A 27,564-nucleotide genomic window follows, 5' to 3' on the forward strand; every position below is an offset into this window, starting at 1 on the left:
TTCTTTTGGGTTTTAAAATATATTTTATTTATTAAGTCTTGTTATTATTTGGTTTTTTTTATTATGTTAGGGTCACTTATATGAGATGGGTAGCTATATACATCTAATAAATATATTACACATTCAAAATAAAGACAATAACCAACCTTTTAAAAATTTATTGAGAAGTCCAATAAATTTAAAAAAAAACACATTTGAAGTGTAAAATATTTTTTAAAAACAAATTTTGTACATATTTCAATATAATATTACCAACCAGAAAATATTTCATGCATTTCAGATTACCGTATATTTGGACTAGTCATATTGTTATACTGACAGTACAAAACTAGGTAAAGATCCTTGATAATTAAAAATTTCTCAGCATCGTTAACTTATAACAATGTTTATGTTTGATCCCTGCCACTGAACATCATGAATATCACTAGATTGTTATATTAAACAGGACAAAGTTCCTAACATCAAAATAAACAAAGTACAGCTTAATTGCAAGTGAAATAAATCTGTTATAAATAAATGTATAATAGCATAATTAGAACAGCAATATTTTAATCTTAAAATAAATTTAATTCACTTTAATTAACTCATTACAAAGCTTACTTTGTACATATGAAAGGTAAGAAATAAAAAAGAAAAATGTCAAAGTACTGAAATAGCCTTTTTTAATTTTGGACCATTAAAATTAAACCTAAAATGTAAAATTAAGAAAACATTTTAAAGGCAGTTTTATCAATCAAGATCACATGCTAAATGTTTGTCCATATAGCATTTTTATATAATAGTTAATAATTTTTCCAAAGTCCTTATATTTGTAATGTGCTAGAATTGAAAACAACATCTCAATAACTATGTGAGTAAACAAGATATTTGTTAAAGTGCCCAAATGAATGCACAGTAAATTTCGTTTACAGATTTTGTTCATCTTTGTTTTAGGCTTAAAAAAGTACACAGATTATAAAATGAGGGTAACAGCTTCTACAACTTTTGGAGAAAGTGCAGTTTCTGAAGACAATGATATTTTTATAAGAACACTTGAAGATGGTAAGTACATTGTTTTCATATTAATTTTATAATTTCAATTTGATCAATTATAATTGATTTATCTACAATGCCCATTAACCAATAAATTTGCTTAAATTTGCAATAAATAATAAAAACCATGTAAGCCGCGCGTGTGTGTGTGTGTGTGTGTGTGTGTATGAGAGAGAGAGAGAGAGAGAGAGAGAGAGAGAGAGAGATTTTTTACTGGGCATATTCCAACCTGTCCTGATGTTTTCTTTGACTAATTGAGGTTTAATATGACAATTTTAAAAAGGTGTTTTGCAAGCCACATTGTAAGCAATTTCTATTTCTTGAAGTTCTAAAATAAGAGACAGCACTAATACTATTAATACCATATTTAATACTGTTACCATATTAAAATATATTAACTAGCTTCAGGCCGGATGAGTTAGTTGCTGCCATTAACTTGGGAAATTTTAATTCTTAACTTTAATTTATAAATGTAGCTGCAGAGTAACCAACTAAATAGCACAGTTTTATCTGTGCGAGAGCAGGTAGAAAGTTTCCTCTGAAAGCAAGTATGGTATTAGAGGAAGTATCAGCATAAAGCAGTGATATGAAGGACTTTGTGATGATGAAGTAAGTAAAGGAAATTGACAACGAGGATGAGAATCACTGAGTTTCTGCTACTTTTAACAATTCTGAATTATGGCTTGCAATTTCCACTTATGCAAAATTTTCTCATTTTGCTGCCAGTAATGATAAAAACTAGAGTGTTTTGCATGAGACAAGTGAGAAAGAATGTGATGTGTAGGATACAGTTATATACTTACATGCATATGGGTATGCATGTAAGTATGTATGTATATCAGTGTGCTTGGGAAAAATATGTACATGCATATGCTGAAATTGGATATTCTTTCATATCTCTAGAGGATAGGTTGTTTAAAGATTGTACATTTGCATGTCCAAAAATTGTTTTACATTTGCTCAAATATACACTGGCAAATTTGTTCCCAAAGGTCTCATCTGGCAACTAATATGTATTTAGTTCATAAAAGGTTACCTAATCTTGGTCTAAATATGATAAAAATACAAAGAACACAATTTTACTGTAATTGATAAATTCTGTATTTTAAAATAGTTATGAATGAATGCACCCTAATACGCAATCACTTTTTTTCTGTTTTCTCAATGAAAGAACCTAGTTCACCACCTCAGAATGTTGAGGCATTAGAAGTGACTGCCTCAGAAGTCAACTTACGGTGGTTACCACCTAAAATGCCTAATGGGATCATAACTCATTATGAAATCATGTCTGATAATGGCAGTATTTTAACAATTAAAAATACTACAACACCACATCTTATTTTAAATGAGTTGAAACCATACACTTTGTATAATATTTCTGTAAGAGCATTCACTCGCCTTGGTTATGGGAATCAGTCATCTGACCCATTATCTGTAAGAACAGCTGAAACTGGTAAGTGGAAATACTAGAATATTCCTTTGTCTCTATGGATTCAATTTTAAATATATTGAAAAGGATATTCAAAAGAATGCAAATGCAAGGAGATTAATAGGTACCACTTCAGTGGGAAGGTTTCCTGCACCTTTGGAGTATAGCCATGCTGGCCACATGACCATGGAAAATGTCTTCAGACAATGCAGGCTCCTTAGGCCAAGAAGCGGAGATAGGCACTGTTCCTAGAGTCGGACACGACTCTCCGGAAACTTTCACCTTTTTAAACATAATTAGGTTAAAAATTACATATAGCTATATTTGAATTAGACAAATGATGCCATGAAGCATTTCTCAAAATATCTGATGACCATAACAAAGTATCTTGCTTGATGATCAGAGGTTAGTCTCTTTCAGTTAATATTTTGATTGCATCAGTATCAAACATCAGAATATCAAAAAAGTTCAATGCATGCTATTTTTGTTCTTAGTTGTTTTACAATTTGGTATTATTAACAAGTTTTCCAATTATAACATACATATAAATCCCATTTTATCATGTTTAGTTTTATATTTGGAATCATGAAACCAAGGACTCAAATGAATAAGAAGGCAAGTTAGAGAATAGCGGCCATAATAGAGAAATGAAATTTCTAAATAAAAAATTATTGATTGTACATTAAAATAAATATGTAGTTTCCCATAAATTACCTGTGGGGAGGTGGATAGGTAACTAGAGTAGGGTTGGGATTATTGTACAAGCATTTTGTTTTCTTTTTTTGTATTTTTATCACTTTTTGCTGAAGAGCAGTTTCTGTGTGTTTTTTCTTTCTTTTGACAAAGTATATATTTTTCTGATAATTATATTTGTGCTTTTTTCCTTTTTTGTCACTATAAAATAAATAAAGAAATAAAATAAAGAAATCAGGATTTTATACAAGCAATAGAATGTAGATTAGCTGAATTTGAAATTAAAGGAAAATATCTCTTTCAGAACTGAGAAAAATTGTACCTCTGTTTTTATTTACTAAAAGTAAACCAAATCTTTGATAATTCACTGCTTGCTAATTCATTGTTGGATCAGAGACTTCAGACTATATATTGGTAATATGTAATGTTGCTTTGTATTTAACTGGCTTCTGTAATGTAATAGCATTTGATGAAAACTCAAAATAGCATTTGAGTTTCAGTTATCATAATACTGTTTAATGTAGTACACCTGTAGCACACAATTATTTAAAATTTGCATGTAATATTATTCTCTGAATTCTTTCATTTCAGTACCTGATTTTCCACCCCAAAATATAACTTACAGGAACATGTCTTCTTCAGCAATAGAGTTATCATACTTTCCTCCATCTGTACCCAATGGCATTATAAAGACATACACTATATATCTCAGAGAGATTAATGGAAGTGAAGTAAGGGTCATCAACACAACACATCTGTCACTAATTATTACAGGTAATAACTATTTTTCCTTATTATTTTACACAACAGTAACCTAGCTGTGTAATGACGACTTTGTATCAAATGCTATGTATGTATTTTTCATTATCAAATTAACAAATACAATCATATACCTTGCATTAAACATATGAATTGATTATGGTGAATAATTCAAAATAATTATATGTAATTATATTTTCTTCTATTTTAAGTAGAATTAAGAAATTAAGCAAATGTGCACTGATATTATCAGTGCTATATTTTATGTGCCAAATTTATTTATTTATTTATTTATTTATTTATTTATTTATTTATTTATTATTCACATTTTTATATCGCCCTTCTCCGAAGACTCAGCAAATAAAACAACAATAATACAAAAAACCATTAAAAATACCATAACAATAAAAAACTTATTAAACTGCTGTATACTTAAAACTATTAGAATAAAAATACAAAGATAAAACCCCTGTTAAAAACCCGCTAAAATCCCTAATTATTAAAATCAATCAATCAGGCCAGCCCCGCTTGGTGGAAAAAGAAAGTCTTGAGCTCGCATTTAAAGGTCCGAAGATCAGGGAGAAGACGGAGTCCCACCGGCAGCTCGTTCCACAGAGCCGGGGCCCCCACAGAGAACGCTCTTCCCCTGGGGGCCGCCAGCCGACATTTGTTGGCCGATGGCACCCTAAGGAGGCCTTCCCTGTGAGAGCGCACTGGACGCACCGGACAATGGGAGGGAACCGGCGGCAGCAGGCGGTCCCATAAATATCCCGGTCCGATGCCATGGAGCGCTTTAAAGGTGATAACCAACACCTTGAAGCGCACCCGGAAGACCACCGGCAACCAATGCAGCCCACTCAGGAGAGGTGTTACATGGGAGCTACGAGGAGCTCCCTCAATCCCCCACACAGCCGCATTCTGTACCAATTGGAGCCTCCGGATGCTCTTCAAGGGGAGCCCCATGTAGAGAGCATTGCAGTAATCCAGGTGGGAAGTGACGAGGGCATGAGTGACTGTGCATAACGAGTCCCGGTCCAGGAAAGGGCGCAATTGACGAATCAGGCAAACCTGACAAAAAGCTCCCCTGGCGACGGCCATCAAATGATCTTCTAAAGACAGCCGTACGTCCAGGAGAATGCCTAAATTGCGCACCGATTCCCTGGGGGCCAATGATTCGCCCCCCACAGTCAGCAAAGGAGTAAGCTGACTGTGCCGGGCTGCCAGCATCCACAGCCACTCCGTCTTGGATGGGTTGAGTCGGAGCCTGTTCGTCCCCATCCAGACCCGAACGGCTTCAAGACACCGAGTCATCACATCGACAGCTTCGTTGGGGTGGTTCGGGGTAGAGATGTACAGCTGAGTGTCGTTGGCATACAGCTGACAGCTCACCCCAAAACCACAAATGACCTCTCCCAGCAGCTTCATATAAATGTTGAACAGGAGGGGTGAGAGAATCGACCCCTGCGGCACCCCACAAGTGAGTTGCCTAACGGTCGATCTCTGCCCTCCTGTCAACACCGTCTGCGAACGGTCGGAGAGGTAGGAGGAGAACCACCGTAAAACGGTGCCTCCCACTCCCAAACCCCCCAACCGCTGGAGCAAGATACCATGGTCGATGGTATGGAACGCCGCTGACAAATCTAACAGGACAAGAACAGAGGAGCAACCTCTGTCCCGTGCCCTCCAGAGATCATCAACCAACGCGACCAAAGCTGTCTCTGTGCTGTACCCAGGCCTGAAGCCGGACTGGCATGGGTCTAGATAAACAGTTTCCTCCAGTACCGGGGGAGCTGCCAAGCCACCACACTCTCAACAACCTTCGCCAGAAAGCGAAGGTTGGAGACCGGACGATAATTACCTAAGACAGGCGGGCCCAGGGAGGGCTTCTTGAGGAGGGGCCTCACCACCGCCTCTTTCAAGGCGGCCGGAAAGACTCCCTCCAACAAGGAGGCACTCGTAATCGCCTGGAGCCAGCCTCGTGTCACCTCCTGAGTGGCCAGCACCAGCCAGGAGGGACACGGTCCAATAAAGATGTGGTGGCATTCAGCCTCCCCAGTATGCTGTCCATGTCATCAGGAGTCACAGAGTCAAGCTCAGCCCAAACAATGTGGTCAAGGCGTGCCGGCGTCATCCCGCCTAGATCCACCCAATCAGTGTCCAACCCATCCCGAATCTGAGCTTCAGGCCGGATGAGTTAGTTGCTGCCATTAACTTGGGAAATTTTAATTCTTAACTTTAATTTATAAATGTAGCTGCAGAGTAACCAACTAAATAGCACAGTTTTATCTGTGCGAGAGCAGGTAGAAAGTTTCCACTGAAAGCAAGTATGGTATTAGAGGAAGTATCAGCATAAAGCAGTGATATGAAGGACTTTGTGATGATGAAGTAAGTAAAGGAAATTGACAACGAGGATGAGAATCACTGAGTTTCTGCTACTTTTAACAATTCTGAATTATGGCTTGCAATTTCCACTTATGCAAAATTTTCTCATTTTGCTGCCAGTAATGATAAAAACTAGAGTGTTTTGCATGAGACAAGTGAGAAAGAATGTGATGTGTAGGATACAGTTATATACTTACATGCATATGGGTATGCATGTAAGTATGTATGTATATCAGTGTGCTTGGGAAAAATATGTACATGCATATGCTGAAATTGGATATTCTTTCATATCTCTAGAGGATAGGTTGTTTAAAGATTGTACATTTGCATGTCCAAAAATTGTTTTACATTTGCTCAAATATACACTGGCAAATTTGTTCCCAAAGGTCTCATCTGGCAACTAATATGTATTTAGTTCATAAAAGGTTACCTAATCTTGGTCTAAATATGATAAAAATACAAAGAACACAATTTTACTGTAATTGATAAATTCTGTATTTTAAAATAGTTATGAATGAATGCACCCTAATACGCAATCACTTTTTTTCTGTTTTGTCAATGAAAGAACCTAGTTCACCACCTCAGAATGTTGAGGCATTAGAAGTGACTGCCTCAGAAGTCAACTTACGGTGGTTACCACCTAAAATGCCTAATGGGATCATAACTCATTATGAAATCATGTCTGATAATGGCAGTATTTTAACAATTAAAAATACTACAACACCACATCTTATTTTAAATGAGTTGAAACCATACACTTTGTATAATATTTCTGTAAGAGCATTCACTCGCCTTGGTTATGGGAATCAGTCATCTGACCCATTATCTGTAAGAACAGCTGAAACTGGTAAGTGGAAATACTAGAATATTCCTTTGTCTCTATGAATTCAATTTTAAATATATTGAAAAGGATATTCAAAAGAATGCAAATGCAAGGAGATTAATAGGTACCACTTCAATGGAAAGGTTTCCTGCACCTTTGGAGTATAGTCATGCTGGTCACATGACCATGGAAAATGTCTTCAGACAATGCTGCCTCCCTTGGCCAAGAAACGGAGATGAGCATCGTGCCCTAGAGTCGGACACGACTCTCCGGAAACTTTCACCTTTTTAAACATAATTAGGTTAAAAATTACATATAGCTATATTTGAATTAGACAAATGATGCCATGAAGCATTTCTCAAAATATCTGATGACCATAACAAAGTATCTTGCTTGATGATCAGAGGTTAGTCTCTTTCAGTTAATATTTTGATTGCATCAGTATCAAACATCAGAATATCAAAAAAGTTCAATGCATGCTATTTTTTGTTCTTAGTTGTTTTACAATTTGGTATTATTAACAAGTTTTCCAATTATAACATACATATAAATCCCATTTTATCATGTTTAGTTTTATATTTGGAATCATGAAACCAAGGACTCAAATGAATAAGAAGGCAAGTTAGAGAATAGCGGCCATAATAGAGAAATGAAATTTCTAAATAAAAAATTATTGATTGTACATTAAAATAAATATGTAGTTTCCCATAAATTACCTGTGGGGAGGTGGATAGGTAACTAGAGTAGGGTTGGGATTATTGTACAAGCATTTTGTTTTCTTTTTTTGTATTTTTATCACTTTTTGCTGAAGAGCAGTTTCTGTGTGTTTTTTCTTTCTTTTGACAAAGTATATATTTTTCTGATAATTATATTTGTGCTTTTTTCCTTTTTTGTCACTATTTTAAAAGCAATAAAATAAAGAAATCAGGATTTTATACAAGCAAAAGAATGTAGATTAGCTGAATTTGAAATTAAAGGAAAATATCTCTTTCAGAACTGAGAAAAATTGTACCTCTGTTTTTATTTACTAAAAGTAAACCAAATCTTTGATAATTCACTGCTTGCTAATTCATTGTTGGATCAGAGACTTCAGACTATATATTGGTAATATGTAATGTTGCTTTGTATTTAACTGGCTTCTGTAATGTAATAGCATTTGATGAAAACTCAAAATAGCATTTGAGTTTCAGTTATCATAATACTGTTTAATGTAGTACACCTGTAGCACACAATTATTTAAAATTTGCATGTAATATTATTCTCTGAATTCTTTCATTTCAGTACCTGATTTTCCACCCCAAAATATAACTTACAGGAACATGTCTTCTTCAGCAATAGAGTTATCATACTTTCCTCCATCTGTACCCAATGGCATTATAAAGACATACACTATATATCTCAGAGAGATTAATGGAAGTGAAGTAAGGGTCATCAACACAACACATCTGTCACTAATTATTACAGGTAATAACTATTTTTCCTTATTATTTTACACAACAGTAACCTAGCTGTGTAATGACGACTTTGTATCAAATGCTATGTATGTATTTTTCATTATCAAATTAACAAATACAATCATATACCTTGCATTAAACATATGAATTGATTATGGTGAATAATTCAAAATAATTATATGTAATTATATTTTCTTCTATTTTAAGTAGAATTAAGAAATTAAGCAAATGTGCACTGATATGATCAGTGCTATATTTTATGTGCCAAATTTATTTATTTATTTATTTATTTATTTATTTATTTATTATTCACATTTTTATACCGCCCTTCTCCGAAGACTCAGCAAATAAAACAACAATAATACAAAAAACCATTAAAAATACCATAACAATAAAAAACTTATTAAACTGCTGTATACTTAAAACTATTAGAATAAAAATACAAAGATAAAACCCCTGTTAAAAACCCGCTAAAATCCCTAATTATTAAAATCAATCAATCAGGCCAGCCCCGCTTGGTGGAAAAAGAAAGTCTTGAGCTCGCATTTAAAGGTCCGAAGATCAGGGAGAAGACGGAGTCCCACCGGCAGCTCGTTCCACAGAGCCGGGGCCCCCACAGAGAACGCTCTTCCCCTGGGGGCCGCCAGCCGACATTTGTTGGCCGATAGCACCCTAAGGAGGCCTTCCCTGTGAGAGCGCACTGGACGCACCGGACAATGGGAGGGAACCGGCGGCAGCAGGCGGTCCCGTAAATATCCCGGTTCGATGCCATGGAGCGCTTTAAAGATGATAACCAACACCTTGAAGCGCACCCGGAAGACCACCGGCAACCAATGCAGCCCACTCAGGAGAGGTGTTACATGGGAGCTACGAGGAGCTCCTCAATCCCCACACAGCCACATTCTGTACCAGTTGGAGCCTCCGGATGCTCTTCAAGGGGAGCCCCATGTAGAGAGCATTGCAGTAATCCAGGCGGGAAGTGACGAGGGCATGAGTGACTGTGCATAACGAGTCTCGGTCCAGGAAAGGGCGCAATTGGTGAATCAGGTGAACCTGACAAAAAGCTCCCCTGGCAACGGCCGTCAAATGATCTTCTAAAGACAGCCGTACATCCAGGAGAACGCCTAAATTGCGCACCGATTCCCTGGGGGCCAATGATTCGCCCCCCACAGTCAGCAAAGGGGTAAGCTGACTGTGCCGGGCTGCCGGCATCCACAGCACTCCGTCTTGGATGGGTTGAGTCGGAGCCTGTTCGTCCCCATCCAGACCCGAATGGCTTCAAGACACCGAGTCATCACATTGATGGCTTCATTGGGGTGGTTCGGGGTGGAGATGTACAGCTGAGTGTCATCGGCATACAGCTGACAGCTCACCCCGAAACCACAAATGACCTCTCCCAGCAGCTTCATATAAATGTTGAACAGGAGGGGTGAGAGAATCGACCAAATCTGTCTCTGTGCTGTACCCAGGCCTGAAGCCGGACTGGCATGGGTCTAGATAAACAGTTTCCTCCAGTACCGGGGGAGCTGCCAAGCCACCACACTCTCAACAACCTTCGCCAGAAAGCGAAGGTTGGAGACCGGACGATAATTACCTAAGACAGGCGGGTCCAGGGAGGGCTTCTTGAGGAGGGGCCTCACCACCGCCTCTTTCAAGGCGGCCGGAAAGACTCCCTCCAACAAGGAGGCACTCGTAATCGCCTGGAGCCAGCCTCGTGTCACCTCCTGAGTGGCCAGCACCAGCCAGGAGGGGCACGGGTCCAGTAAACACGTGGTGGCATTCAGCCTACCCAACAACCTGTCCATGTCCTCGAGAGCCACAGGGTCAAACTCATCCCAACAAATGTCACCAAGACCACCCTCAGACGCCTCATCTGAATCGCCGCAATTTTGGTCTAGACCGTCTCGAAGCTGAACGATTTTTATTTATTTATTTATTTATTTATTTTATTTATTCAAATTTATATACCGCCCTATCTCCCGAAGGACTCAGGGCGGTTCACAGGCAAATAAAACAGCATATATATACAAATTAAGAAAACCATTAAGAAAACATATTCAAAAAGCCTGATTATTAAAATAATATCAATATTAAAACCAATTAAAACCCCTATAAAATTTAAAATTTGTTGGGAGTAAACCCTCCTCAGGCTCACCTGCTGTGGAGGAGGGGGAGGGGTCTAGCTGCTCCGTTTGCCTGGGCATGGGTGAGAGCGCACGGGTCGGTGAGAGGTATTTGGTAGCAGTAGGCGGTCCCGTAAATAGCCCGGCCCTATGCCATGGAGCGCTTTAAAGATTGTCACCAACACCTTGAAGCGCACCCGGAAGGCCACAGGTAGCCAGTGCAGTCTGCGCAGGATAGATGTAACACGGGAGCCCCAAGGGGCTCCCTCTATCACCCGCGCAGCCGCATTCTGGACCAACTGAAGCCTCCGGATGCCCCTCAAGGGGAGCCCCATGTAGAGAGCATTGCAGTAATCCAGGCGAGACGTCACGAGGGCGTGAGTGACCGTGCATAAGGCATCCCGGTCTAGAAAGGGGCGCAACTGGCGCACCAGGCGAACCTGGTGGAAAGCTCTCCTGGAGACGGCCGTCAAATGGTCTTCAAAAGACAGCCGTTCATCCAGGAGAACGCCCAGATTGCGCACCCTCTCCATCGGGGCCAGTGACTGCCTCAACAGTCAGCCGAGGACTCAGCTGACTGTACCGGGATGCCGCATCCACAGCCACTCAGTCTTGGAGGGATTGAGCTTGAGCCTGTTTCTCCCCATCCAGACCCGTGACGGCTTCCAAACACCGGGACAGCACTTTGATAGCTTCATTGGGGTGGCCCGTGGAAAAGTACAGCTGGGTGTCATCAGCGACAGCTGGTACCTCACACCGAAGCCACTGATGATCTCACCCAGCGTTTACATAGATGTTGAACAGAAGGGCGAGAGAATCGACCCCGCGGCACCCCACAAGTGAGGCGCCCGGGCCGACCTCTGCCCCCTGTCAACACCGTCTGCGACCGGTCGGAGAGATAGGAGGAGAACCACCGATAAACGGTGCCTCCCACTCCCAATCCTCCAACCGCGCAGCAGGATACCATGGTCGATGGTATCGAAAGCCGCTGAGAGGTCTAATAGGACCAGGACAGAGGAACAACCTCATCCCTGGCCCTCCAGAGATCATCCACCAACGCGACCAAAGCCGCCTCCGTGCTGTAACCGGGCCGGAAACCGGACTGAACGGGTCTAGATAGACAGTTTCATCCAGGTGCAGGGGAAACTGATATGCCACCATATTTCTACAACCTTCGCCAAGCGAAGGTTGAGACCGGACGATAATTACCTAAGACAGCCGGGTCCAGGAGGGCTTCTTGAGGAGGGCCTCACCACCGCCTCTTTCAAGGCGGCCGGAAAGACTCTCCAACAAGGAGGCACTCAGAATCGCCTGGAGCCAGCCTCGTGTCACCTCCTGAGTGGCCAGCACCAGCCAGGAGGGCACGGGTCCAGTAAACACGTGGTGGCATTCAGCCTACCCAACAACCTGTCCATGTCCTCGGAGCCACAGGGTCAAACTCATCCCAACAAATGTCACCAAGACCACCCTCAGACGCCTCATCTGAATCGCCGCAATTTTGGTCTAGACCGTCTCGAGCTGAACGATTTTATCGTGATAGATAACCGTTAAACTCCTCAGCACGCCCCTGCAACGGGTCATCCCGCCCCCTGGTGAAGGAGGGAACGGGTCACCCAAAAAGGGCAGCTGGGCGGTTATCTGCCGACGCAATGAGGGAGGAGGCGAGCAACGCCGCTTCCTCAGTGCCACTAGGTAGGTCCTAGTATAGGACCCAACTAGTGTCCGATCAGCTTCTAAACGGCTAGACCTCCAGGAGCTCTCTAGGCATCTTCTCCGCGCTTCATCTCTCAGCTCCTCGGAGAACCAAGGAGCCGGTTGGGATCTGCGCCGGGTCAGAGGTCGCAGAGGCACGACACGGTCTAAAGCCCCAGCCGCAGCCCGCTGCCAGGCTGCGGCTAGTTCCTCTGCCGTGCCGTGAGCCAGACCTCAGGAAATGGCCCAAGCTCCGTCCGGAACCTCTCCGGGTCCATCAGGCGCCTGGGACGGAACCAACGTTGTGGTTCCGTCTCCCTGCGGTGTTGAGTGGCGGTCAGAAAGTCCAGGCGAAGGAGAGAGTGATCTGACCATGACAAAGGTTCTATGACTACATCTCTCAAATCCAGATCCTTCAGCCACTGACCAGAGATAAAAATAAGATCCAGAGTGCCACCCCCGATGTGAGTGGGGCCATCAACTACTTGAGTCAGGTCCAAGGCCGTCATGGAAGCCATGAACTCCCGAGCCACTGTCGATGACGAGCCGGCAGATGGCAAGTTAAAGTCCCCCATGACTAAAAGTCTGGGGGTCTCTACTGCCACCCCGGCAAGCACCTCCAGGAGCTCGGGCAGGGCAGCTGTCACGCAGCAAGGAGCCAGGTACGTGACCAGCAAGCCCATCTGACACCTATGACCCCATCTCACAAAGAGGGATTCACACCCGGCGATCTGAGGTACAGTGGTCTCCCTCGGCTCTAGACTCTCTTTAATAGTCACCGCCACCCCCACCCCTACCCTGGGCCTCGGCTGATGGAATGCACGGAAACCCGTGGGCACATTTCACCAGGGCACGCCTTCAGTGCCCAACCAGGTCTCCGTAACACCTATAAGATCCGCGGCGCTCCCCTGGATAAGATCGTGTATTAGGGGGGCCTTATTGGCCACGGACCGTGCATTGCATAACATAAGACGAAGGCCCAGGCTCTGAGGGTCTTGACCATCCGGGGAACGGGAAAAGTCAGAGGATCGGGCACGCGATCGCTTGCAGACATCGAACGCGTGACCCCTAGACCGATACGATCCCCCTTCCGCCATATCTGCCCCTCCCACTTACCGTGCAAATGGAACCACCTCACAAAAGGAACACATTCCCCCATAACCTCCGAACCCACTAAATAATCGCCACGAGCGCGCGCAGGGACTGGTTTCCCTCCCGACGGGCTACCCCCAACACCCGCCCTAACCCTCCCACCCCTTAAAAATGCCCTATCTAAAAAACCCCAAAGGCTCTTTCTCTTCGCATGCCACCTCTGTGGGTCCCAAGACCCGTCATTGAGGCCGGCCCTTGGTAGTGAGACGGGCCATTCCTGCGAGGCGGGGGCACCTCGCAGGCACAAGAGTTCATGTGCAGCGTAACGCATAGAAAAGTACGAATCGGTGAGGGTGCTAAGATGGTAACATCCCAGATGGTAAGACGTTAAAAGATGGATCCTCCAACGGATGTCCAGATGTCAAAGAGGACAAATAAAGCTGGAACCAGATGAAGATGATAAGCCCAGGTAAACAGGCCGGCAGCCTCCATGGTAAACCTATGGAAAATGTTTCTACAGAAGGTCTTAATAAGGTAGAAATGGCTGTCAGTCTGTTCATAGTCCATAGTCCAATCCAGTCCAGTCCAGTCCAGAAACCCGTGGGTTTTTTGAACACTTAAAGAGAGTTAGTCATAGCTGTGGCTTAAAAAAGAACATTGAGTAGTATAAATAAGAGTTATTTATTTCATATATTAATATATTTGATATATAAAAATAAATACTGTATGTCAAATGCTTTAACTGGCCTTTGCTTTGTAGGATTTTTGTTTTGTTTATTAGTATACCTTTAAAAAGATATCTCTGAAAAGTGAAAGAATAAAAGTCAGGACAATATTATAAATATACGTTTTCATTTTTTGTAGTCAATTTATTCTGTAAAACATTTAATTTAATTTAAAATTTAAATTATTATAGAACTTTCATATATCTTTATGTATATATTTATATAAATATAAAATTTACTTGGTGATAAAGATATAAACATTAGTGCCCCATCTAAATATTAATATTAATATTTTAAATATTAAATTTATTCTAAAACATTACTAACACCTAAATACCATTTAGATAAATTTAGCATTTGTGTCAATAATGTGATTTCCATGTCTGTACATTAAAATCTTTATGTTGTGATTTTATAATTGAAGTCTGTTCTCTACACTGATTAATATGAAATTATCAAAATAGCATAAATAGCACCACAGAAAATGCATATAAGTGTCACTATATACACATTACATGTATATTCTTTATTTAGGCTTAAAGAAATATACAAAATATCTGGCTGAAGTATCTTCAAGCACTGTAAAAGGTGAAGGACCTCGGAGTGCACCATTGGATATAATAACTGATGAAGATGGTAAGGTCTACCTTGCTGACTATTGTGTTCTTTTCATATCAGTTGGTTAAGCTGGAGTGATAGAAGGATATTAGCTACAAACTCCCATCTGTAAGCTTATGGAAGCTCAAAATGGTGTTAGTATTAGGGGTGGAAAACTTTTTTAACATGGGAGCTTCACTTAATGTTTTTTTGGAGTACGGTGAAAATAATAGAATAGGATTTTTTTCTGCTTCAAAATAATAGAAAATTGAAATACACCATTCAATAGCTAGGGAATAATGTGCTTATACTCATCATTTTATTACAGGTAGACTTTTCATAAGGTATAAGCCCTTCTAAATAACAAGTTCTACTTGTAATAAAAATTTAAGAGCAATGCAATGCAAGCAAAAAAAAAAAAAAAAGGGGGGGGGGTTTAGTATGTAATTTCTTGGAAGTACATACTGTTCTAACTGTTAGTCAAAATATTTTACAAATTCCTTCATAGCTGAGCACTTGTTTTCATTTCACGCATAACTAAAGTGATGATCTGCTTTAGGAATACGATGATAATTTATGTGATTTAAAGTAAACTTGACTGGCATGATAAAATGCCTATATTTATCAAGAAAATGCTAAAACATCTGATCATCTGATTCAAATGGCTATATTTGTTATTATTTATAACAATATACCTAATGAATATCCAATAATATGAATCCTGATAACACTTTTTACATATTCTAGTAATTAAAGTAGTAATAAAATTAAAATATTCTATAGTTTATAACTTTGGTCAATTGAATCTAATTTTTTTTTAAATCTGGAATTAAAGCCCCAGCAGGTATTTTATAGAAGTGCACAGTGACTTATTATTAAACTTGTATATGTCATATAATGAATATGTATTGTATCATAACAGGACACATAAAAGTAAAATGGTGCATACAAGATTACAATAAGTAAATAAACATTTCTGACAATGTGTTAGATTCTCCTCATTTTTTTAATGCAGCTCATTGATTTTGGACCAATCTGGGTTCTCAGGTTAGACTTGATTGTGGGAATTTATAGTCTCAGGCTCTCTGTGGGCATCAGACTATATGGATTTCTCTTTCAGGAACTCAAAGGAGGTAAGAAAGGTATAGCAGAAATATTGAATAACAGAATAACAGAGTTGGAAGGGACCTTGGAGGTCTTTTAGTCCAGGGGTCTCCAACCTTGACAACTTTAAGCCTGGTGGACTTCAACTCCCAGAATTCCCCAGCCAGCTTTGCTGGGGATTCTGGGAGTTGAAGTCCACCAGGCTTAAAGTTGCCAAGGTTGGAGACCCCTGTTCTAATCCAACCCCCTGCTGAAGCAGGAGACCCTATACCATTTTGGACAAATAGTTATCCAATCCCTTTTCAAAAACCTCCAGTGAGGTTTCTGAAAGCAAGCCTTCACTGATTAATTGTTCTTGCTATCAGGAAATTTCTCCTTAGTTCTAGGTTGATTATCTCTTTTATTAGTTTCCATCCATTTCTTTTTGTTCTACCTTGAACAAAATGAGCCACAGAGGCACAGTGGTTAGAGTGCAGTACTGTAGACTACTTCTGCTGCCTGCCAGCTGCCTGCAATTTGACAGTTCAAATCTCACCAAGCTCAAGGTTGACTCAGCCTTCCGAGATGGGTAAAATAAGGATCCAATTATTGGGGGCAATATGCTGACTCTGTAAACCACTTAAAGCTGTATATGTCTAAGTGCTATTGCTATTGCTACTTTTGGGTGCTTTGGACAACAGATTAACCTCCCTCTTCTTTGTGGCAGTCCCTTAGGTATTGGAACACTGCTATCACGTCAACCCTAGTCCTTCTTTTCATTAAATTAGATGTACTAATTCTTGCATTTACATTACATTTTTGTATATTTTAGCCTATAGTCTCCTAATCTCTTTGTTGCTCTTCTAGAGTTTGCTCTTCATTTTTGCACTCTTTGTAGAGTCTCAACATCTTTTTATATCGTGGCAACAAAAACTGGATGTAATATTCCAACAGTGGTCTTACGAAGGCATTATAAAGTAGTACTAACACTTCACGTGATCTTGGTTCTATCCCTCTGTTAATGCCGCCTAGGACTATATTGGCTTTTTGGCAGTTCAGTACACTGCTGGCTTATATTTAAGTGATTGTCCACTAGGACTCCAAGATCCTTCTCACAGTTACTACTATTGAGCGAGATACCACTTACTCTATACCTTTGCATTTGGTCTTTCTTGCCTAAATATGGAACACTACTTTTCTCACCAATGAATTTCATTTTGCTAGATAGGACCATTGTTCAAGTCTGTCAAAAATCTTCTGTATCATCTGCAACTTTGATGTTACATTTCTATCCCCTTATCTAAATCATTTATGAAGATATTGAAGAGTACTAGGCTTAAGACAGAGCTGTGAGGTACCCCACTATGGCACCCCATTGAGAAAGAAATATACTTCCTTTGACTGACTTATTTTAATCAATATAAGAAAACGGGAATATTTGACTCAAATTTATATTTAGACATAATCTTTATGGCATTTTTTATCATCTTCCATTGTAATGCTAATTGGTTCTCACCCTTCTCAGGGGAACTCATTTATTTAATTTATATAGATTTGTATCGATTAAATTCATATTTTATTACTAGGAAACAAATTACAATAACCTTTGACTGAAGGTAAATTACTATGATATTCCTGTTGCTTTATTTTCTCATAAAATATTATTTCTTTTCAGAATCAAAGAAACAGATGGTTTGCACCACCATGTAAAATTATTCTTTCTTAAGTGCCATTGTAAAACAAACAGCTTCAAATATAATAACTGTAACTAGTGATACTGTAAACACTCAAATTTGCTGTAGCAATAATTAATCAACAATATATTGTATATTTACTTTGCAGCTCCTAGCTCCCCTCCAAGATTGCTCACAGTAAAACAGTTATCTGATGCCATTGTGGTATTGTCATGGCAACCACCACTTGAGCCAAATGGAATTATCCTTTATTATACAGTTTATATTTGGTAAGATTTTCCTAAATATTGAAGAAAAGTTTCCCTTTAACCTTATAATTCATGTTTTATTCCACATACATGAATATTAGTGAATAATTAGAAAAAAAATATTCTTAACTGAGCTTAAATATAGACAACTAATGTTTTTACAAATTAATGCTTACTAGATTCTTCAGACATTTTGAAATCATCATTTCAAAACCAAGATGTTGCTGCACCAAATAGAATTTTAGTGGTTCTCTAGAGGACTACCATCTACTGTTATTGATTGTCACTGAAAGGAGTGGATCTTGTCTTACACTAGTAGCAAATGGCTAATTCACTTCTACTTAATAATGTGAAGGTGAACAAATTGTGGCATTTGGTATCTGTAATTAGTTTATATCCATATTCTGGTCCTTGATTCATATACCATGATGTTACATATATATTAAACAGCTATGCATTGTTGAGATGCTGAACTAGTAATGTACCGAAGCTTTACCAGTCCTTTATGTTGCTTTCTAAGAAGAGTTCCAATCTTATAATTCAAATTAAATATTATGCTAATTTCATGCATGATCACCACTCCTTCTAACCTTCCAAGTCCTACTGTGGTGTATCATTGTGGTGGTGGTACGGATGTCCCTGGAGAAGATGTTGCAACAAAAAAGCTATTTCTCACGAACAAAAACATTTTTTTTAATCCAGTGTGATATCTGAATGCCTTTAGTATTGGAAAGACTATCAATTGTTACTGTAGGTGGAGTGAAGAACTAACAAAAAACACAGTGGTGTTAAATTGAAACTCTGTAGTTTAGCACATGTAGTAACATATAGAACTATTTAGTTTTCGTTTGGTTAATCAGCTGTTTAATTCTCTTTTATATGTTTGCTTAGGGATATTATGTCAAGAAATATCAATGCATCTGAACTATCACTAGAATTAACAGATTTAGAATATAACAAGAAATATAGTGTTTATATAACAGCAAGTACCAGATTTGGTGATGGAAATATAAAAAGTGACACAACAAGTTTCAGAACCTCTGAAGGAGGTAAATGGGTATCATTAATAGAATAAATAATATGATATATACTATTGAGAATGTTCTTAGTAGTGATTTAAAAGTAGGATAAGTATTTATTATATTATAATATTATATATGTATATATGTGTAAATATATTATGTATAAAATAGGAAGGGTTATCTTTTAGTATTCAGAGATTAAGTTTTATGTATTTGTAGAAGTCAAAAGCTTTTGTAGTTGGGGATGTTGCCAACACAAACATTTTGTGTCTTTTATCCTTGGACTACTATGGCTTTAGGATCAAGTGAGGAACCCTCTGTTTTAGCCCCTCTTTATTTCTGCTCTAAGGCTTTTCCCTCCTGATTGCTTTTTTTAATAGAAAGAATAGAATGTTATTGTCCCTTGGTTTGTGCTCCACAGTAAGGATATGATGCTCACATGCTGCAAGATACGTTCCTTATCCTTTTTGGATGTTGAGCTGCTTTCTTAAATATTCTTAATAGTCCTGTTTCTACTCATATACATAAATTCTGCTACATTTGGATCTCCAGTGATAAACTGGATAATTTTGGTGTGAATTTGATGTAGAATTAACAATTTCTTTTCTTAATAATATCTACTTTACACTAAACAGTACAGTTTTTGTGCTTCCTAATTCAAAATAATAGAAAACTACATATTGCCAATTATTAGTCATATGATCATAGGAAGATCTAGAGCAGTAATGTCAAACTTAAAGATCCAGCCCGCGGGGTGCTTAAATCTGGCCCACAGGACCGGCCCACGATGACTCTGGAAGCCAAAACAGGGTGAGGAGACGGCCCATGTGTGGGCCCCATGCCCCGTTTTGTCCAGCAGTGTGCTGCAGGAGGTGTCCATCCTGTTTCTCTCCCCCCATGGCCAGCACACGGAGAAGTACAGTGCTAATCCAGCCCTTGAAGAAATCTAGTTTGACACCCCTGCTCTAGAGGCTACAAGAAAAGGGATTTGTTGTGGTCCATCAGCAGCCTACAGAGTTGGCAATGGAGTCAGACAGAGATGAGGCTGAGGTGAGGCCAGGGCCATTGGGAAGTGAGGTGCGGACTCCAGAGCCTCCAGAGACTGATAGTAGTGAGGCAGAGGAACAGGAGGAGCCTGTTCCTAATGCACGCATGAGAAGAGCTGCCAGAAGGCAGGAGCAGCTCAAGCAGAGAGGAAAACTCAGGAGTAGGGCCAAGAGATGATTGGCCCCTCTCATAAGGCTTAAAACAGACCAGGCATTTGAACTTTGCCAGAAAACAACGTTATAGCTGCATCTTCTGCTTCGTCTTCTGCTTCGTATACATCTTTGTTTTTGTGGCTTCTGGACATTTGCAAGGAAGGGCCTTTGGCAGTTTGCCTAATTGGACTAAGGTTTGTGAGATAACTGAGGAATTTGTGTTGGGAGGCATTTGTTTTACTTTGAATTGAACAACACGGGGAATGAAGTAATTCCCAGCTGTTCAAATAAAGTTTGTTTTTCCACGGACTAAGTTTATTACTACCTACTTGGGCCTGGGTCACAACAGGATTGGAAGTCACACGGCATCTTGTGGTTGTAATTTTCTATAAAGAATGTTCCTTCAAAAAAGTGGTTTTGTACCACTCAGGTCAAAGGATATTTGTTTTAATATATACTTTAATATATACTTTTTTCATATGAATTTTGAAACTTGCCCTTTCATAAAAGGTAGATACTCTGCATACTGAATGAACAATATTTTTATAATCTTCAAATCTTGCAATTGGTGGTGTGTGTATGTATGCACCATTTGCTGCTCTTATTTCATTCATATTTTGGGTTTCTTTTGAAAAGCTGCTACTTAAGAAGCTTAAAATGAATGTGGATACACAGGAGTGACATACAACATTATTGATGGTAGTCAGGCTGCTTTTGAAACTACAAAAAAGTTAAGCACTGCTGAATGACTTCCTTCCCACTTCCACAATTTTCTTTTCTGGAGAGCTCATAAGACTCACGGCGGTTTCATCCATTTGTCCTCTGAAGCTGTGGGACAATGCACTTCATTCTGGTATTTGGCTACTTCAGTTCAAAGACAGTCTGAATGCCTTGTAAGCAGCTCATGTCGATTTAGACTTGTGCTTTATCCAGTGTAATGCAAACAAAGAACCATGCAATTATTTATTGCATATTAATATATGTCTTTGTAAATAAATGATAAATTATTGAATGGTTTCTTTTCATTTATTTTTACCAGAATTAACTGTCAACATGAATTGTATACTCCCATCTCAATAACCAATGCTCGCTTGGTTTGTTCATTAATGATACATTATTGTGCTCCTTTCCATATCATAAAACAATAGAAAGCAAAGAGGTCAGGACATATATCATTATAATAGCAGCCTTTTGTAAGACTAAGGCTAAGTTCCATTAAAGATCAGCAGAAAGGAAGGATTTTAGCCATAAAATCCCTTCCTGAAACATTTGTAGAGCCTCTGTAGTCTCTTTTTCTGTACGGTTGGTAAATGTTTACATTTTTCAGTTCCAGGTGATCCACCTAAAAACTTGTGGTATAAAAATCTCACCTCATCATCAGTAAGAGTATTCTGGAATCCTCCTCAAAAACCTAATGGTGTCATTCAGTTTTATTCAATTTACTACAAAAATGGTTCTGACACTTATGTACAGGTATATCACTTTTTAATTTTCTCTGAAAGTGTTTGACAATGTTAAAATCTATATATCTCTATCTCCTATCTATCTATCTATCTATCTATCTATCTATCTATCTATCTATCTATCTATCTATCTATCTATCTATCTCTACATTAGTAATAAGGAAGTAATTTTATGTGCTCAAACACAGAAAGTTAGAGTGATGCATGTTCTGAAGATAATTCATAAAATGTGGCTAGAATTTGCATGAATGTAGCCTCTTGTGGCTATTTCTTATTGCGATCTGTTTTTTGTCAATGGTTTTTGTTGCATGCTGTTATTTGTCAAGGGTGTCCTTAGCCTTATTAGTTTGGCTATTACTTGTACTTTTATTATATTTAATTGTTAACAATCTTTAGCATATTTTTAATTAAATAAGAATAAGAATTTTGATACAGTGGTTAAGACAGCAGGAATCTGTAAATTCTAGTTACACCACCTCAGGCACAAAGGCAGTGGGTTAAACTTGGGCCAGTCACTATCTCTCAGCCCTAGAAAGGAGCCAGTGGCAAACTACTTCTGAAAATCCTTGCCAAAAAAACAGCAGAGGCTTACCCAGGTAATCTCTATGAATTTACAAAAGTAAATAAGGAATAATATGAATTTAATGTAATATTTGAAGCTTAAAGTGTACACAGCTTGCATGACCAAAGTCAGACTCTCTCCACTTTCAAACAGAACGTATATAAATCAAGCAATAAGCTTTGCAAAAAAAAGTGAAATAACTGAACTCAGATAAAGCGAATGTAATTATTTCTTCTTCACCAACATCTATATGATTGGGTTGCCTAATAATAATACTATTGCACCAAGAAGTTTATTTACATTATGTATTTACAATACATAATGTTTATTTAATCATAGGAGAGAGGACATTAGTTATAGAGAAATATTAATTTTAATTCAATAACATTTTCCGTCTAGAATTTTACTACTTCCACAATTGACAGCAGTGCTGATAATTCAACTTTGTCGATAGTATTGGACAATTTAGCAAAATGGAGACACTACACACTTTGGTTAACTGCAAACACAGCTCTTGGGAATGGAAACCAAACCAGTGAAATAATGCAACTATATACAGACCAAGACTGTATGTAAAAAAAAAGTTTATATTGTTTGTAGAAACCCTATATGTAATTCTTTACAGACTCTTTTATAAGGTTTTTTGTGTGAACTTTAAGTTCTCTTAAGGTTCATTATGATCTAAGCCATCTGATTATCAGAATCATATAGTAAATATTTTTTTACTTTTTGCCACTATGCATTTAATGTGAGAGATTAGATATAATTTGTATAAATCATGTTTTTTTAAAAACCATGACTTGAGATTCTAAACATGCTATTAAATCCAGGTGGGTGATTTTGGGCCAGTCACTGTGTCTCTGCCCAGCTTACATCACAGGATTGTTATTGTGGAGAAAATAGGAGAAATAACTATTATATATGTTTACTATCTTGAATAAAGTAGTAAAAGCAGGATAAAAACCTAAAAATTTAAACAAATAAAAATAAATGATGTGAATGCCCCATGAACAACAGGGACTTATTTTTATGTATAATGCTTCTCATCAACTGCATATATTGATATCAGGGATAGAGGCATTGTATGTACATATAACATTTTTAAATTTTCCTTCAGTACCGGATGGACCTGTTAATCAGTTGGCTTATCAGAACGTTTCTTCCACGGTAATAAACGTAAGCTGGATCCCACCAATGCAGCCCAATGGACTCATCTTCTATAATATTTCACTAACAATGAAGGATACTCAAACAAATCTTGGGATTTTGTCGCTTCTTCTATATGAAACAAATATGATTTTTAATAATTTGGAAAAATATACAAACTATCTTCTAAACATTACTCCAGCAACAGAAAAAGGATCATCGGAAATGTATACTTTAAGTTTATACATCAGAACTGAAGAAGATGGTATGTTATCTATAGCTTGGTTGCTAAATACAGGTTTCTTAAGACATAAGCTTGCATACAACTTATATAACTTAGACTATATTTGTGTAGTTTATGGCATGAGCTAGTTCATTTCTTTTTCTAATATAGTATGTCCATGTGTATCGGTATTTTTTTAAAAATTGGATTGAACTTATAGACAAACTTCCTTTTTACTCTTCATCATAATAACTATACTTGATCTAGCTAAACGATCATATAGTGGAATAATACTATATTATTCCAGAAAAATATAGTATTATACTGTTATAATATAGTAGTATTATACTACTATAATATAGTATTATATATTATAATAATACTATATTATTCCTGAATAATCCCAGCAGTTGATATGTAATTCAAAAACACAATTACTTATTTAACCCACATTACTCTTCCCAAAACATGGGTATTAGTTGTGTGTGCCTGTTTGTGTATAGATAGGTGATTTGCTATAAATGTTACACAAAGACACACCTATACTGAGCTTTCTGTATATTTCAGATTAATGTTTGCTTCTCCCCTTTTATGTTTCTTTCTGATTTATTGACAGTTCCAGACTCTGCACCTATTTTGAAAACTTACAGAAACCTTTCATCTACCTCAGTGATGTTATCTTGGGATCCTCCATATCGGCCAAATGGCATTATAACAGGCTATGACTTAAATCTACAAGGGCCAGAAAAAAATATTTCTTTCACTACCTCCAATAATTCAATTATTTTAGAAGACCTTTTGCCATTTACCCTATACAGCTTTTTTGCATCAGCTCAAACTGTAAAAGGTCGTGGTCCACATTCTGTTCTTATGTTCTCTACAGATGAGTCAGGTGAGTAATTTGCAAGATGCAGATTTCTTAATGAATCAAATGTTTACTAGGCTTCAAGATAATACCATGATCATGTTTTAGTATCTTATTTGTCATTAATTGAACTAGAGTTCTGTTGAATAATTGGGATCAACTCATTTTCATTGTTATTTGCAATTGCTCATCTTGCCTCTGTTATTTTTATTTTGTGAATTGCATTGGATGGAACCTTTGACTATCTTATGATTTCCTTATAATGCCCAGTTACTCAGCCATAGCCACAGAACATTTGAAAAATGCAGTTACAGTGTATGTGGATTTGTAAGCGGTCATTCACTTCAGTTTCTCTGTATTTGCTAGCTGCTGTTCATCTAGGGACTAAGGCATGTATAGGTCATCTGGCTTTATACAGACCAGCAGAAAAGATGTTTAGATCTCTGAAAAATGTGGCTTCATATATGATTTAAAAAAAAATCTATATAAGGAGAACATGTCAAAAATGTTAACATATAACAAGTACTGGGTTTTTGTTGTGTGTAAAAGTACTGACATATTGCCTTAATCTGAATAATGTTTTTTTCACAGTCCCATTGGCACCTCCAGAGAATCTGACAGTTATCAATTACACATACAACTCTGCATGGCTGAAGTGGGATCCAAGTCCTAGGCCAAATGGTGTCATTAGAAAATATGTTTTTAATATTTCTGAAAACAATAGTCAAGCTACTTTTTACCAGGTACAATTAACGTAATTAATATTATATGCAAACATTAAACTTATAAATATATTTATATATAAAAACCATCAGTTCTGTGGTGGGTAATAATCAGAAGATAATTTGTTTGTCCAGGGAAAAATCAAAGAACATTTTTCTCATTCTGGATGAAGCAACTCTGAAATAGGTAGAACAGGAAAGGCACTACATCAGTTGAATCCAGTTAGGATTTTTGAGAGATGAACTTTGATGAAGAACATTTTTCTTGGCATAAAGTATGAATAATGGAAATATTATGAATAAAAAAAAATATACAAAAATATATACTTGTGGATAAGCTAAGATTTTTATGTGTCAAAATGCACCCCAAAAATTGTGATTGACTTATCCATGGATGGACTTATCTAAGCATATATACAGTAATATTTTTTAAAAGTACTCATATATCCCATATATGCTAATGAATAGACCTATCCTTAGAAATGCTGACCCTCAATTTTTTAAACCAAAATACCTTAAAAAACAAGGCACTCACAGATAAGCTAATTTTGAAAATTAAAACACAAAATTTCAAAGGTCGGCTTCTCCATGGGTAGTACATTTGTCATGATGATTTGGTTACATATTTTTGTAGGTTGACTTATGTATGAGTTTATACACGTTTATACCACAAGTACCTATGCCACCCAAATCTTGGGCTATGTCCTTCTAACTCAAAGAACTTTCTATTTCTGAAGAAGCACTCACTTTTTAATCCAAACCTCTTCCTTTTTTTTTTTTTTACAAGTCTTTGATCCATTACTTCACTTCACTTTAATATCCAATTATTTAATCAATGTATTCAAGTGATTTGGCTAACCTATTGCCCAATTCCTCAAACATTTTCGTGAAGTAAATCTGATGTATTTCCTTTCTGTGCTTATTGCTCTAGCAATCCTCTCTTCCCTGCTATTTTTGCCCCTTTTTTCTGATTGCTATTGTAATATTGTAATCCAAAACTGAAAGTGTCGCAATTGTAAGGTAAAGCATGAAAGAGAAGCTGTCCCTTTTATTTATTTTTTCCTGTTTTGTCTTCCTGTGCCCTTAATATTTTTGTCTAAAATACTCTCTGTACTGTAGTTATAATCAGCATCAAAATCTGGTTTACATTACCTTTATCTTTGGTTTTGTAAAATCCCAACAATTGTCTGTACTTTTTAACAGCAAACAGAAAACATTTCCACAAATGTTAGATCATCTATTTTAATTCCAATTTATTCAAAAGCAATTTCACCCAAAAATATTTTTAAAAACTATCCTATTTATCCATTAAACTATCTTACATCCTCTCCTTGTCAGTTTTTTGCCAAAAGTTCTAAATCTTTAAAACCCCTTTTTTTCCTTTATAGTCTAAAAAGAACATTGATTCAACTGGTGGAATTGTCTTATCCTGCTATGAAGGAAATATATCTTTAACTGTAAATTAATTCCATCCAAAAGTATTTAAGAAAGTGAGGCTTTTCACTTGAAACCCCCCCCCCCAATTATTTTACTCATGAGTCAACTGCCAAACCTCTGTTCTGGACAATTACTCACAAGGAGCAGCTGTCCAGAGTGCAAGCGGGCGATATTGTGATCTTAACTTTATCCAGAAAGACAAAGCCAACAAGAATTTGCTCTGTGGCCATTGATCTCCAACACATTGCCATTCCCACTCTTTCAAGGACATCTAGTCTGCTATAGATACTCACCTGAAAGCTTTAGTAGTCCTGCATGCATGTAATTTTTCCCTTCTAAATTCACATGAACATGTTATATGAGCTAAATATAACACTGGAAATACAGTCTAGTTTCAGAAAATTATATATTTCATAATAGATTGATTTCTCATTAATTGATTATTGTATGATTCTGGAGAATTTATTACAGCAATAAAATATTATCGTAATTAACTATTTTCTTAATCTAAGAACATTTCAGGCTCACACAATGAAGCGAATATATTTGGACTAGAACCATTCTCCGTATATTCCATCAGTGTTTCTGCATTTACAAAAGTTGGAAATGGTAATCAATTTAGTAACCTTGTACAATTCACAACAATGGAATCAGGTTAGATTTTTTAAGATCAAGTATTTTAATATGTACTGGTTTTGTAGAAGAATTTTAGCTATTCCAAATTTAATCCAAATAAACCTATGGATTTCTTATTTAACTTAAAAACAAAAGGTTTATCATAATTCCAGGATCTGGTTAATTATTATAAACCCAATTGGACAGTTATTAAAATTATTAATATAACATCAAAGCTGATTTTCTTCTCCCAATTCCATCCATCTTTCTATTGCCAATATGCTACTTTGTTTAGCTCAAGAAGCATGATATATGTATCTCCTGTAAAGAGAAATTATAAAAACCATAATTAATGAAGTAGAGGTACATCAAACTATATTTCATTCTGTTGTATTTTTACCACTGTGGAAAAAGCCAATAACTTCCACTAAAGTGCTTTTATTATGATATAATATGAAATGTTGAAACACTTTCTTGCATTTGT

General features: G+C 37.7%; 1 protein-coding gene across 1 annotated transcript in view; it reads left to right on the forward strand.

Annotated features, from left to right (window-relative positions):
- Nucleotides 1-27,564, forward strand: part of PTPRQ (protein tyrosine phosphatase receptor type Q) — a 122,179-nt gene that overhangs the window by 49,731 nt on the left and 44,884 nt on the right. Inside the window, exons 26-37 of the mRNA XM_058191656.1 lie at nt 934-1,041; nt 2,204-2,485; nt 3,746-3,928; nt 14,739-14,840; nt 17,727-17,847; nt 18,718-18,875; nt 21,375-21,520; nt 22,472-22,640; nt 23,190-23,483; nt 24,058-24,333; nt 24,898-25,049; nt 26,978-27,119. Coding sequence (XP_058047639.1) covers nt 934-1,041; nt 2,204-2,485; nt 3,746-3,928; nt 14,739-14,840; nt 17,727-17,847; nt 18,718-18,875; nt 21,375-21,520; nt 22,472-22,640; nt 23,190-23,483; nt 24,058-24,333; nt 24,898-25,049; nt 26,978-27,119 — 2,133 coding nt within the window. The remainder of the gene's footprint in view (nt 1-933; nt 1,042-2,203; nt 2,486-3,745; nt 3,929-14,738; nt 14,841-17,726; nt 17,848-18,717; nt 18,876-21,374; nt 21,521-22,471; nt 22,641-23,189; nt 23,484-24,057; nt 24,334-24,897; nt 25,050-26,977; nt 27,120-27,564) is intronic.

The sequence above is a fragment of the Ahaetulla prasina genome, chromosome 7, assembly GCF_028640845.1.
Source record: "Ahaetulla prasina isolate Xishuangbanna chromosome 7, ASM2864084v1, whole genome shotgun sequence".
Classification (NCBI taxonomy): Eukaryota; Metazoa; Chordata; class Lepidosauria; order Squamata; family Colubridae; genus Ahaetulla; species Ahaetulla prasina.